The 15326-nt window shown below is 40.7% G+C and overlaps 1 protein-coding gene across 1 annotated transcript in view; it reads left to right on the top strand.

The window, feature by feature from the left end:
• LOC134541767 (mediator of RNA polymerase II transcription subunit 23) overlaps window positions 1–14944 on the top strand; it is a 30341-nt gene extending 15397 nt beyond the window's left edge. Inside the window, exons 11-23 of the mRNA XM_063385430.1 lie at window positions 1779–1948; window positions 3068–3231; window positions 3817–3971; window positions 5046–5226; window positions 5687–5829; window positions 5908–6049; window positions 6131–6230; window positions 7865–8101; window positions 9740–9899; window positions 10677–10961; window positions 11790–11996; window positions 12987–13136; window positions 14200–14944. Of these exons, the coding sequence (XP_063241500.1) occupies window positions 1779–1948; window positions 3068–3231; window positions 3817–3971; window positions 5046–5226; window positions 5687–5829; window positions 5908–6049; window positions 6131–6230; window positions 7865–8101; window positions 9740–9899; window positions 10677–10961; window positions 11790–11996; window positions 12987–13125 (2083 nt within the window). The 3' untranslated portion in view covers window positions 13126–13136; window positions 14200–14944. The remainder of the gene's footprint in view (window positions 1–1778; window positions 1949–3067; window positions 3232–3816; window positions 3972–5045; window positions 5227–5686; window positions 5830–5907; window positions 6050–6130; window positions 6231–7864; window positions 8102–9739; window positions 9900–10676; window positions 10962–11789; window positions 11997–12986; window positions 13137–14199) is intronic.
• The last annotated feature ends 382 nt before the right edge of the window (window positions 14945–15326 follow it).

Raw genomic sequence — 15326 nt, 5'->3', positions numbered from 1 at the left:
TGTTATAAGGGAGGACACTAGATGGTTTGTGTGTCTGGGAGGGATGAGCTAGCCTTGAAGAATGTTAACGAGTGGAGGGAGGGGTGAGCTTATGCGTCATGAAGCCACTGCCGCCAGCCAGCCGGGCGAGCTTCGTGTGCGACCACTTGCGTTGCAGAACATACCGCTGACATATTTTTAAAGGAAATATCCCAGTATTATTTTTGTTATTATTACATGAACATTATTGGAAGTATTAAAGCCGACACAAAAATACGCTGTGTGTTGAAATTAACAGATTTTAATGATCTTTCATTTCGTTTTTTTTTTTTTTTCCCTTCTGATTTTCACATTTTGGTCAAAATGTCCAATTTTTTGACGGTTCCCGATAATGTATTCGTAAAATCACTGCTTCGTTAAATCCGGGGTTTGTGACATCGGGGTTCTAGTGTATTTAACTATGGCAGGCAGAAAACGTACATGTAAACTAACCAGTAAAAATAAACTGTCTTTTGACATATTTTCTTTAGAGGTGGCCTTTAGGGCAACGGACTTGTCATGAAGGTTGAAGTGGTTTTAAAGCAAAGCCGTCTAGCATTGTGAGTGACAGCATCCTGCCATTGTACGGTTGGTTTTTTAGCGAGTAGCGGTGTGGGAAGGGAGGGGGGGGGGGGTAGAAATCAACTGAAAATTTCTGAAAACATCTATTACGACCCCCCCTCTTTTAAGACCCTATTCCTGGGAACCGTGAGGGGTCGTTTCAGAGAGGTTTGACTGTATGTATTATAATCCACAGGATCGTCCACACGCCCGTCACCACGCCAGTACTGCATCCCGCAACCAGGAACTTAAACTGAATAGTCTCAATTGTGCCTGGTAACTGTGTCCTTAAGTGGTCAGTGTCACCAACAAACCAAAAGTTTTTATCACTTCCTTAATGCCATTTTCAAACTATGTAGTTCATACCCAATACTGTGATGACACACCAAACAAATGATTGTTGATCTGTGTGAATGTGGATTTGTATCCAATTAATCTGAGGGATGTTTTCAATTGATTGCAATTGATGAAATAAAAACTTTTAGACGTGACAACGTCTAATAAATCGATGAACGCTGGCTGCAAGCACAAAAAAGTGTCCCGTTACGCACATTGTCCCGTTACACTGTGTCCCGTTACACTCATTGTACGCTTGCGCCGCATCTATCTCTCTTCCAATCGATTGGAACAACCATCGATTTGACTTTTTCGAGGCACATTAAACTTGAAACACTCACATTCGTTTCCTACTTTTCCTATCATCGCCCTATCCTTAACAGAATAACACAGATTGGATGAAGTTAAATAGCAAACATGTATAAAAGTTGTAGTTAAAATAATCTCTTCGTTAAAGTAATAAACATATTTAGAATTAATGAGTGCAAATAAAAGTAAATTTTTCAAATTAAATTGTAGATTTAATTTCACTCCTTCTTTGTATCCATACGAAATAGTGATAATTCAATAAAAATGATTCAATTTTATTCATAAAAGTATGCAATCATTTCATCAATGTTTTGTTATGACGTCACGTTAAACTATCGTCCGTAAACCGACTTTACAGACAACCAATTTTTTTAATATTTTTTTTTTATAAAAAACTGTTATTTATATGCCCTTGACCAAGTTTTGTTTCAGTGGGGTCGTTCATCCTGTAGTTGAAACCCACACAGGCTAGACGTGTGGGCGATGTCCCCCCCCAGGAGCACCGCGCCGTGGGGACCGGGGACCTGAGTTCGGAGCGTGCGTGTGTGTCGCAGCGTGGAGAGCACGGCGCTGCGCCTCATCACGGGCCTGGGCAGCGCGGAGGTGCAGCCGCAGCTGTCTCGCTTCCTCAGCGAGCCCAAGACGCTGGTTTCCGCCGAGTCGGAGGAGCTGAACCGGGCCCTCGTGCTGACCCTCGCGCGCTCTATGCACGTCACCGGGACCGGTGAGTTCCTGAGTCGGAGCGTCCTCAAAGAATATCATCAACCCATTTGCATCCACTCACTTTAATGTTAGACATACCATGGAATCCATAAACTTTTTTTATACATTACTATTATTGAAGTTATTTTTCTATTTTCATTATATTTTTATTCTTTAAATAAAATTTTAAAAATAGTTTAAGTTTCACGATAATATACCTTTGTTATAACAATACTAGCTACTCTGAGGGGTTATTTTCATTCTAAAGGGATTTTTTTCAAGTTTTTCGGGCAGATTAGCCATTTTGCGTACCAGTACGCCTATGGTGTTATCGGCCTGAAAAACAGCTGCGTACTAGTACACTTGTAGATGCAAATGGGTTAACAGTTTCAGACACTTTTGCGCTGTTCAAAATTTCTGTCCAAAAAAATACTATTTTGATTAAATATGCCTCGGAAGTGTATGTTAACACCAGTAAACTCTAAATATTATGCTTCATACATGATGTTTACAGGTCATGAAAGTCACGAAAAAATTCCAAAAATTAACAATACCGTTGCTAGAAGTCATAAAACTTTAATATGGAGCAGCCTTTTGCTAGCTTGCATTTTGTGTTTTGACTACTCACTCCAGGTTATAGTTGCATATTAAATGTAAGTGTCCTATCCAATATATTAAATAGTTGCATATTAAATATAAGTATCCTATCCACTAGCCTATAAATGTACTATCCACTTAAATAATGTGAAAATTATCTGTAAAACGTGTTAGTTTTTTTGCTGCGAATAGAAAAGAAACATTTTGTATGTTGTTGAGTTTCGATAAAATTGATCCTGTTTTAAGTAATCATGTCCTGTAATAGATTCATCAGGTATTCATGGACATTGTTGTATTACAGTAATAGTTATACTTTTTTTTCCTTTGCAGGTAGTAAGAATATTTTTATGTACTTTTAGTAAGCACTTTCTTTAAAAACAGACATAACTTATAAAATTAATTTGATCAAGCAGCTTCAAAATCGGAATCACTGAAAGTGTAAATAAATTGAAGCTAATTGTACAAGAGCAAATGCTTTGTCTTTGTAAATAATGCGACGGTACCAGCCGGGCACGTGGAGTGAGGGGCGGTGTGGACGTGACAGGCTCGGAGACGCTGTCCGGCACGTGGTGCCGCGACCTGCTCAACACGGTGATGCAGAACACACCCCACAGCTGGGCCAACCACACGCTGCAGTGCTTCTCCCCGGTGCTCAACGAGTTCTTCCAGCAGAACTCCGTGCCCAAGGAGAACAAGCAGCAGTTGAAGGTGCCGGACCTAGCCTGTCGCCCGTCACCCAGCGGCTCACTGACCCCCTTCAGCTCCGCTGTCCTTTAGTTACTGCTTGTCTTGCTTCATTTTAGTTCCCCAATCTTTAAGGATCCTCTCTCTTTTCTCATGACATGCCTGCACATAATCGTGCTATTCAAGCATTTTATTAATACTCAGGCGTATTTTATTAACTGTCAGCGTAATCCTCATTAAACTGTTTGCATCTTGTTAAACAAGGTGTTTTTTTTTAGTCAACTGAGCTGGTTTACTCATGCATGCTTGAAATGAGGTTGTGGTTTCAATCACAATTATTATTTAATTTCATTACATGTTAAGGCAAATGCTTGTTCAGTTCCCATGCATGAGAACAAGAAAAAAAAAAAACTGGTCTGAAGTTAGTGCAAAGGCTTTTGACGAGTCCTCAAAACGAAATTGTTTGTGAAGTCAAATTTTTTTAAAAATTAAAATGAGAACTCGCCACGTAAATTGCTTTGGAAGCTATTGCGCGTGGTTCCTTGCAGTCTGCTGCTGCGAGATCGGCGTAGTACCTCGGTGCCACGTTGTGTGCTCGCTGTGTCGCAGAAAGCGGTGGAGGAAGAGTTCCGCAACTGGGCGTCCATGAACAACGAGAACGACATCATCACGCATTTCTCCGTGCCGGGGACGCCGCCACTGTTCCTCTGCCTCGTGTGGAAGATGATCCTGGAGACGGACCGCATCAGCCCCATCGCCTACAAGTGAGCGGCGCACGCGTCCCTTCCCAGGGGCCCGCCTCCACTGCGGTCGTCGCAGTTGTAGCCCTCATGTCCTAGTGCGAGTTCACTGCAAACTTCCAGAGTTTTCATAACTCACGCAAAGTGTAGGAACATCCCATTCCTTCCAAGGAAAATAGGAAGATCCTGCCACTAGGATTGGATGGGATTGTTTTTTTATGTTTTAATGCTTAGATTTTTAAATAATTGGTTCAATACAAATTTTCATGAGTGGGTTTTGGTGATGTTTCGAAAGCGCCATGTGTACGGAGCAATGTGGCGAAGTGGTAACACATCGTTCTCAAGTTCCAGAGTTCCCAGGTTCAAATTACGGTCCAACCATTCTTATTTTGAATTTCCATTGTTCCTCTAAATCACTCCTGCCACATGGCCGATTCTTTCGCCGAGACCATTGTTCTGCATAGTGGTGTGTTATTGTTTCTAGTTGCTAATGATAAACTCGCTATCTCCAAGAGGTTAAACTCGAATAAATTAAAATATCTAAGCACCGTGTAGTAATAAGTTATCATCAGAGTCAAGATTTTATGGTTTTATTTTTAGCCCAATTTTGTTTTTAAAACAGAATAATTTGGTGTTAATTTATTTATTTTTATAAAAGCTGTTTAGTAGTACTTACTCCACCAATATAGTGGTAAGATGTATTTTCCTACATTTTTATGATAAAATAATTTGTAATAAGTTGGTGTAAAACATATACATTCAAAACAATAAAGATAAATCAGTGAGTTCTTGTGAGTGCTCCAATAAGAGATGCACCATAAAACAAATTAAATTAATTTTTCTTATCCATGCACTTTGGGACGGTTTTTTTCCTTCTGGAAATTACATTCTTTGAATTTCAAACATTAAAAGATTACTTTTTTATGATTTCAATTAAATTTTGGTTAAATGCTACTTAATTCCAATGATACAACTTGCATTCATCGCTACATGGTGTATTAATGTGCATTTCGGTGTTATGCAGTGTTTTGGCATTTGGAATATGAAATGACATAACCTTAAACAAGATCAACTGTCAACAACTGTATTGTTGTGAAGGATCCTGGAGCGGATCGGAGCCCGAGCCCTGTCCGCCCACCTGCGCAAGTTCTGCGACTACCTGGTGTTCGAGTTTGCGAACTCTGGAGGCGGACAGCACGTCAACAAGTGCGTGGATGCCATCAACGACATGATCTGGAAGTACAACATCGTCACTATCGACAGGCTCGTGTTGTGTCTGGTGAGCACCGTCCAACTCCTGCAGTGTGCTGGAGGCACTGTCATCCTGAAAGGTTTTGTTAACGTGATTCACAGTACGTCCAACCATATTGGAACGTAAATTTTTTATTTATTATTCAAAAATTTTGGGATTACATTACATTGCAACAATTGGACATATTCCGTGCTTTTACACATTGTTACATTCTGATATTCTTTTACATCCTTATGTCTGTAACCATAAGAGGAAATTACTCATTAGTCATTATTTAACGCAAGTGTTTATAACGGTCATTGTAATTAAACATTCCAAGAATTAAGACTCCAACAAGCGCCTAAAACTTGGCCAAAAGGCTTCCTCCAGCCACAAAATGGGTTTTGGAAGAAACATTTCATACTGTGGCGCGATGCATAGAATGCCCAAGTGGCGAGCACGCTAGCAGCAGGGGTCGTAGCTCCAGAGCACAGCTGCTTGTTTGCAGGCCCTGCGCACGCAAGAAGGGAACGAGGCGCAGGTGTGCTTCTTCATCATCCAGCTGCTGCTGCTCAAGGCGGCCGAGTTCCGCAACAGGGTGCAGGAGTTTGTGAAGGAGAACTCCCCGGAGCACTGGAAGCAGTCCAACTGGTGAGCCCCCACTCTCCGCCCTTTGCGGTCACCCGACGTGTACGTGAGTGCTTCCCTCGCAGTTGTCACCCTCTGCAGGCACGAGAAGCACCTGGCGTTCCACCGCAAGTACCCGGAGAAGTTCGCCCCGGAGGGAATCCTGGAGCAGACGGGAGGCCCGTCCTCGCCCTACCACTCCCTGCCCGTGTACTTCGGGAACGTGTGTCTCCGGTTCCTGCCGGTGAGCTCCGGGCCCGTACTGACCGACTCAGGTGTCGCTGCTGGCACTTGCGGTGGTTCATGGTCAACGTTTGGGTTGCAGGTGTTCGATATTGTGATCCATCGGTACTTGGAGTTGCCCCCGGTTACTAAGTCTCTGGAAACGCTGCTGGAGCATCTGGGTTGTTTGTATAAGTTCCATGGTGAGTAGACTCATGATTGGACTGAATTTTTGTAGTAATGTATGTAGCACTATGGTACAATACTTGAATGTGGGTCCGGCATGTTACGTGGACCAAGATTCTTTCCACAGGAAGTCTGTTTTTCTTCTTGGCCAAGAATTTGGTCATTTAAATTTCCTAGGGTGATTAGATAAGGCAATTTCATTTTCAGAAGTTCTGAATGTTGGTTACTAAACGTTCTTTTTTTTTGTAAGCAACGGGGGAATGTGGTTCTAAAATATTTAAAGTAATGTTTGTAAGTTAAGTGATCTTCTACTTGTGTAAGGTGACTAGTTATGAGCTATAGTTAGAGGCAAGATTACCGTATAAACCCATGTACCACCCGCCCCCGGGTAAGACCCGCACCCTTATTTTTAGAATGCCATGGTGGGAAAAAATGTTTTTATTGCAAATCTGCATGGGAAAAAAATAATTTAGTCCTGATTTATTTTCCTTTCAAACAGTAACAAATCGTAAAGAATTACCAAAAAAGTACTATGCTACTTATTAGTCTCTGCATTTGCGTTAAAAGTGTACAGAAGGCAGGCAACTGCAATGTGGCAACATCGCGCGGTTTGTGCGCGTGACCTTGCCCAGCTCCCAGCTGTTTACAGTTACAATCTTCCGCGTCCATTATCGTGCGCTGCGCAATGACCTTGTTAAAACAAAATAAACAATAAAGCACGCGAGTCCTAGCCACGCATAATAAAAACTATTTTTATTACATGCATAATAAAAAACCTTGTGCCTAAATGTGGCATATTCTACAGCTTCCGCAGCTTTAACACATGCCTCTGAAATGCTATTAATTTCTCATCGTAGCTTGTCGGTAAATGCTGGCAGATTGTAGTACGCTGCCTCATGGACAAACCCTTTCTTACCATGAACCTGCGCATCTAGTTCCTACTTGCTTTTAAGCCTTCACCCACGCCAAGTTCACGAGCAATTTGCAGCGCCTTTAGTGAACACATTTCCGTGCTTAAAGTGCACCGAATTGCCGTCTGTCCTGATGTAGTCGTGGTGATTTTCCTCTATCTCTGGAAACTTTGCTACCGCACCACGGAACGCACGTCTATCGCCACTGGCCGAAAACAGTTTGTCTTTACTTTTCCTCCAATCCCTCACACATGATTCGTCGTCATATTTTCGCCTGGTAGCACGGTTACTGATTTCTTCCGCTTCACTGATTATTTTTAATTTTTCCGCAACTGTGAAAGAACACAACTTTTTACGATTCATTACAATAGTTGCAGCCAACACACGTGTAAAACCTCTGGATACTATGCAAATGAGGATAGGACAGTGCGTGGGAGCGCGCGTTTGTAACCAGCGAAGCTGCAGCGTGACAACGCTGTGAGGAATGTGACCTTGACTGTCTGCCGCTTCCTTCCCCTCCTTTTCCCCTACCCCTCTTGCCTATCACAGCAACCTCCAGTCGCGCCGGCGTTATTTCGTCACCGCGCTAAAATGGCCCAAGTCCCGTGTAACACCCGCACCCTACTTTTTCGAACCTGATTTTTTGAAAAAAAAGGTGCGGGTGGTACGTGGGTTTATACGGTATATGGTGGATAGCGATAAAACGGAGGTGGACGCGTGATGCGTGCCGGTGGTTGCAGACCGGCCCGTCACGTACCTGTACAACACGCTGCACTACTACGAGCGCAAGCTGAGGGACCGGCCGTCCCTGAAGAGGCGCCTGGTGGCCGCCGTGCTGGGCTCCCTGCGGGACATCCGCCCCCCGGGCTGGAGCCTCTCCGAGGCCTACCAGACCTACATGCAGCGCCAGAGCGACGAGGTCAGCTGGATCCCCGACCTCGACTACTATGTCCGCCTGGTGCGCCGCATCGTCGAGAGTATCCTTGCCGACCCTGCGAGCGGCGGTGTCTCGTTGGCTTGCTTTGTGGTTTAGTTTAGTTTAAGTGAAGTGTGAAATCATGCAGTCTTGAGCGGGTTCAGATTCGCGGTACTCCAATGTACTATAGTTAGTAGATGGACTAAAACAACGCTCTTGATGTTATCATTTTGAAATGATATTTATAGAATACTACTATAATAATTCCTGTGCATTCTGTAAAACTATATTTGGCTTGGGTACCGCCTCCATTTTATAGAGGATAAACAAAAGATGAACACCAATATTTTGTACCACCATATAAGATAATATTATAATTATTAATATAAATATATATATATAGTGAAACCTTATTAATAGAATCCTGTTATTACAAAAATCTCATTAATACAAAGTGTCTTCACAGTCCTAGAATTTACATAGGAGTTAAAGTGCTAAGTAATTTGTGTAATACAAAAGTATAGTTATTATGTTATACAAACTTGTTTTTTGTTCCAAGGGTAGACGATTACATCTAGTAAAGGATGGTTAATACGAATATCCTAGAATAATATGAAGAAACAATGTGAAGTTTCAACTCAAATAATAGGTATCTATGTCATTACTTTGGTTCATTTTCGTTTTAGGGTGAGGAAAAAAGCGTGGAAATTTTATTTTTCCAAATTTGATGGTTGTATGTCTTTTTAGGTAATAATCTTCTGCTGTATTTTATTCTTTTAAGTGCGATACAGGAGAACATTTTTTTTTTTTTGTAACCATGGGTGTAGCCATCGTAAAATTGTATGCAAGTTTATAAAATTATTTAAAAATTATATAATAATTGACATTAAATTTTGTAATTGTTTGGTTATTAATAACCTTGTTATTGCATAGTTACAAAATTATGGTCCCTTCAGGTTTGTATTATTGAGGTTTGACTGTATATATAACCAAATAATATATACATATATGATGCAATGTGTAGATACTTTCAAACCTTCCTTATTGCATCCGAACTCGGCTGATATGTTTGTTTATATATGCTTATGCAAATATTTTGAGCACACAATGGTTATGCTCTGCGGCTTCAGGGATGCCATAGCATGCCGCCATGTATTCTCGGAACTCCATGCACACCGGGTTGCCATAAAACATTGCATGTGGATAGAAGTGTTCAGCCTGCTAGCAGGGCCGGCGCGTCCATATAGGCGAACTAGGCAACCGCCTAGGGCGCCAAGTAGCTGGGGGCGGCGCATCACAACACATAACAGCTCATATAATATGTTTAACGATTATTGAAACTAGATGAAAATGGATTTTTGTAACAGTTTGGAATGTTTATATTGATATAAATAATTATTTAAAGTCCACGGTGACCTGTTTATGATTTGTAATAAGTAAAACAGTAAAAAAAAAAAAAAAAACACAAGCCTGCTTACATTTGATTGTTGACAAAATCTTAGGCTTACGTGATGTATTTTGAGGCAAGGAAAAATTTTTTGGAGTGTCCGGCCCGGGAGGGGGGGGGGGGGCGGGCGGCAATTAAAGTTTTTCACCTAGGGCGCCAATTTACCTTGCACCGGCCCTGTCTGCTAGTGGTTTTGGGAACAAAGTCGTGCGAATGTTGTACCCCTGTTGACCCTTGACGCGGACCCAACAGCCATGTCGGGCAAGTCGCAGTTCCCATCGACGGACTGGAGGTTCAACGAGTTCCCGAACCCGGCTGCTCACGCCCTGTACGTGACGTGCGTGGAGCTGATGGCCGTGCCAGTCACCCCCACGCTCGTGGGCAGCAGCCTGCTGGACGTCATCGCCAAGGGGTGAGCCCACCTTCTCCCCGTCGCTTGTCACGTCCGCTGTGGAGGGTGGTCTGGTGCGTCGTCCGCCAGAGGCAGTAGCGGATCCAGAGGGGGGGCTAAGGGGCTCAAGCCCCCTCCAAAAGCATCTGGGTCCACTATTGTTTTAGTGTTTGCCTTGATAAAGCCTAGCCTCAGCTGGGTCAAGCCCCTCCCAAACCAAAATCCTGGATCCGCCACTGACCAGAGGGAGATTGTCGGTAGCGTGAATGGGCGAAGTAGCTTTTTTTGCTTGCATACGTGCGCACTGAAGTTTTCAAATTTAAGTATAGGGGTTTTTTGAAACACAAAAATGTTCACATCTAAATTTTACAGCATGTCGTGCAGCTAAAACCAATGCTGAAGGATGTAAAATTTATTAAAAGTTTTTCTTTAAATTTCTCAATTTTGTTATTTTTAAGTCATGAACACTTCCGCGCTTTTTTAACGTCATTTTTTCTTGTGTTGAAAAAAAAATAAAAAAAATTCATGTACAGAAATATTATTTGTTTCTCTAAAAATTGAGTATGTACTTGCAAACATGTGTGTTAAAGTGTGGATGAATAAAGACTGCATTATTTAAGAAGCTTCATTTTCAGCTGAAAAGGAAACCCTTTTTGAAAAATTAGAAAAAAAGAATCATTCCTGCTTATTAATTTCAAATGTTTCCAGTCTTTAGAGAAACTCGCCGAGCAGTTTGTCTGTGATGGGTGGAATGCAAAGAAAGGCGACCCAGCGCCGGAGGACGCGTGGTTGTCGCAGGCACACGGTGATCCCCTCGCACCAGATCCACCTGTGGATCAACTCGGTGGGGCTGGTGATGGCGGCGCTGCCTGACTCGTACTGGTCCGTGCTGCACGAGCGGCTGCTGCAGGTGCTGGGCTGCCCGCAGCTCGCGCAGTGGCGCTTCCGCGGCTCCCCCTTCCAGATGTTCAGCTTCGGCACCACCCACGAGGACCTGCTGGAGAACAAGTTCTCCTACGCGCTGGCGCTGGCCCACTCCATGTGGCACCACGCCGGCGTGGGCCAGATCTCCACCGTGCCTCAGTGAGTCTTGTGCGAGCGAGGTCGCTCCGCGTTCCGTTGCGTGTGTGGCTTAGTCCGACGACTTTCCACGCGTTGGGAGTTCTATAAAATTTAGTAGTAGGTAGGTATGGCTAATGGAATAATTAAGTTCATGAACGAGCTAAAATGGTCTTGAGTTATTCGATATATTTAAAATCTAATAAATACACATGACCTTTTACAATCAACACGTTACTTTAATTTTTGACTTGTAATCCAAAGAAGGTTTCAGTTCGGGAAAAAACTACTGGTTAACTTGCAAAGTGTCATTTATTTTAATGGTATAGATCCTTATTAATAATTTAATACATAGCAAAAAAAATAATAATTTTGTGGGAACTTTGTACAAGCAAGATTTGTACTGACTAGATTAATGCACATCAGTTATTTTACTACAGGATTTATTTGTAACGACTTAACCCTTTGAGGCACACAGAAATATATTAAAAAATAAATTTGAGTCTATTGTGTAACTTTTAGCAGACGTGGTGGAAGGAAAAATTAAAGCAGCCAATGTTGCTTGTTATTGTTAGGATCTCGCCAGATAGCAGCACAAGGCTTACTCACGCGAGGTATTTCGGCAATACCACTGAAACATTGCAAATAGTAAAAAAAATTTTCAAAGTGATATTATAGAAATACCACTACAAAACAAAGCGTTAATCAGCCTTAGCATATAGAATAGTATTATTGAAATAATGCCATGGGAATTTGAATGTACGTTTCATATTGCCAAGAACAAGAGAATAGTATTACACATACACGCAAGTAAAGACGACGGAACAGACGGAAGGGGCCGGCGTCCCGCAGGTTCGTGAAGGAGAAGGTGCGGCCTCTGGTGAAGACGGAGGAGCAGTTCCTGTTCCTGTGCCACCTGGTGGGCCCCTTCCTGCAGCGCTTCAACACGGACCGGCCGCGCTGCGTCATGGAGCTCACCGTCGAGCTGTACGAGCTGCTCGAGCAGGTGGACAAGAGTGTCACCCACATGAACTACATGGACCCCATCTGCGACCTGCTGTATCCTTCACCGCCGTCGCTCTGCCCCGTGTTTCGTGCTCTTCGCGCCGGCGTTCCTTGTTGAGGTCACAGATCGTGCATTCGCAGGATTGAAAAAAAAAGTGCTATTTTATCATTCTTTCGAGGGCCACAGGCAGGCCCGTGCGGTTTCCCGGAATTTTTTTGTTCTGGTTTCGGTTCCTTCAGAAAACTAGACTCGGAATCGACTTTTGAAATATTTAGTTTGGGGTGTATTTTTGTACAGTTTACAACTTCTTACTTCACAATCTGGAATATTAACAAAACGTTTATCCTGCAGGAAAGGTTAAAAAATAATAATAACAATAAATCTTTTTCAGTGTCACCATCTTGCGATGTAATAATGCACAAAAAATGTATGTGTAAGTTGGTAGTTTATCTGTTACATGAATTTGGGGAGCCAGAGACAGAAATGCACCATCTTACTTTCCAACGATTTTTAGGCCATAATTTTATTTGGTTAATTTTTGTATTTGTTAAAGCAAAATATATTCAAATATAATTCTTGAAGTACCTATATAGCAACTGGTTGCTGCAAGTACTTTTCCGTGTGATCTGTGCAGTTACAAAGACAAAATTTCATTAATTTAAAGTATTGTAATGGCACAAGGACCATTGCCCCATTGAAATCAATATGGCTTCTTCCAGTTTCTCTCATATTATATTGGTAGTACTGTTTTTTGCTTGTTGGAAAATTTACTATTTCTGTCCTTTTGTACGGTAAACGCCAACTGCAATCTTAACACAATTCTTGTACACAATTAATTATTTTTGTCATCTTAACTAAAAAAAATTTCTTAAGTGGGAAATTTAGATTTTCATAGTTTTGGTGCTGATGCTTTTTTTTTTTCCAAATCACTGTGGCCTAGTTGAAATTTGGAAGACTAATACTTATTGGGTGGGGGTAGCTGATTAGTGATTGGTTGAGCACGGCTTGAAAGGCACACAGACGGCACCTTGACGGCAGCGCAGGTACCACATCAAGTACATGTTCGTGGGGGACATGATGAAGAGCGACGTGGAGGGCATCATCCGGCGCCTGCGGCCCGCGCTGCAGATGAGGCTGCGCTTCATCGCACACCTCAACCTGGACGAGATCAACGCAGCGTAGCATCACGAGAGGTGCGGCACTGCGAGGCGTGGTCAAGCTGACACCAGCCAGAGCGCGGCTTATTGTTCAAGTGATGGGTGATCCATCGCTGCACTTTTTTTTTGCAGATTACGTAATTTGTATTAAAACTTTCTGTAAAATATTTACAAAGTCTTGAGCTCTGAGTTTGCTTAAAGTCTGATATTTTGGTAGATTTAAAAGAAATCCTACCTGTTGTAGCCGTTACCATGGTGCAACTTTGGGAAAAATTTTATAATGTTTTTTGTATAATGGTCCATTGACCCCGAAACCATCGTCAACTCAAAAGTTGAGAGAGATTGAGAGAGAGAGAGAGAGAGATTGAGAAAGAGAGATTGAGAAAGAGAAATTGAGAGAGCTATATACATATATATTACAGTTTTTTGGACATTATAACTGTCACAATTTTTCACAAATATTTAATCTATCATTTTTTATGTTGGGGAACTAATATTTAATATATGTAAGGTGCATTAAGTTCTTAAAATGTTCTAGAATTTTATAGAGAAGTTTCCAAAATATTTCCATGAGAAATAGATACTTCAAATTCTACCTAATCCTGTAGGCTGTGACGAAAGGAATTTTTTTATTGTTTTATATTTTTATAAGTTTTTTAAATATGATAATTGTCAAATTAACTCTTCTATATCTGGCAGTTATAGTGATCTGATACTTCAGTGGTTTTGAAAATACTTGGTTATTTACAAAGTGGTTTTCTTGTAGCATGGTATGCTACAAAATATCAGTGCAATAATATTTTATGGTTTGTTTTTGTTTTTAGACATGACCTTGTAATGTGTAAAGTGATTATACTGTGGGTAAATATATTTAAAAAAAATTGTTAAGTGGAGAATCTAACATTTAAATTTTTTATCATTCTTTCATTTTTTTTTACTTTAAAGTTTATAATTTTGAAGATAGGCTTTCTTTTAACAAGTTATGTGTACCTTTACTTAAAAAATTCCACTCTTTAAGAATAATGTTGACATAGAGTAGAGGCTCAGAAGTTGATTACTTCAAAATCAAAATGCCTCTATCAATTTTTTTTTGTTTCAGAGTTGTTGCACCTGTGGCATCAACAAGTACAAAGGATGGAAATTCATGTTGATTGGTAGCAATGACGCTGGCCGTGTGATTCCCACTGCTGCAGATGAACGTTGTGTCGGAACAACATTTGATCCTGATCTCAGTTCAACCATGTCGTCCAGATTGGTTGATTGTGTTCTCTTTAGCGATATTCATAAGACTGTTTATGAAACTAAATACTAACTGAGAAATGTGCAAGATCAATTTCAGTCTGAACTTTGAAAGTTTCTTCAAATGTGTCATACCACTCATTTTATTAATTTTTATAGGAAGTTTCCTATGGCAGTGGTGATAATAACTTTAGCAGAGGATTGTTTTGAGCAATTGGGGACTTTTCTACAACAATTTTCTGATAACGGCATTAGTGAAAAAACAATGGCATCATGGAAGATAGCGTTCTGTGAAACTTGTTTTAAATATGGATTTCATTCCTATGTTGTATTTTTTTTAAAAGCTATGGTAAGCTTTTCTAAGTATTTATATTGCAACATAAAGAACAATAAATAATGATAGTATGTATTTGATAAATAATATTAGATTGTGAAATAGTATGATTTTTTTTACAATACATATATATTTTAAGATTCCCACATGATTTGCATTAAGATGTATGTTAACTATTGAAATGTTATGTATGTGTTGTAAGTCTTGTATGTATTATAGGTTATGAGTTATGACTTATAATGATAATAATATTAAACTTTTTTTAAACCCACGTGTTTTTTTTTCCAAAAAAAGAAAGGTTTTCTCATATATATTTTATTTAAAATAATTTTTTTCATAAAATACGTACCCTCTTTTATTGCATAATCGTCGCATGTGCGTAATCGTCGCACCTATATTTTAGGACGTCAATTTTGGGATAAAAAAACTTCTCGCTTAAACATCGAATTAAGTTTTTGGTCCCGCTATTAGATGCCGAGCGCTTTGTGTAGGTATCTTTTCCGTATAGAACAATGTGTTTTAAAGTATAAATCTAATATTTATTTGGAAATTACCACTTACTTATTTAATTAACGGAAATTAGAAGTCTGACGTGTAAATTTTCTTTTTAAGACTTTTTAAACGTCATTATCTTAATCTGATCGTCTGCGTCG

Source organism: Bacillus rossius, assembly GCF_032445375.1.
Source record: "Bacillus rossius redtenbacheri isolate Brsri chromosome 4 unlocalized genomic scaffold, Brsri_v3 Brsri_v3_scf4_2, whole genome shotgun sequence".
NCBI lineage: Eukaryota > Metazoa > Arthropoda > Insecta > Phasmatodea > Bacillidae > Bacillus > Bacillus rossius.
This window is presented reverse-complemented; position numbering and strand designations above follow the sequence as displayed.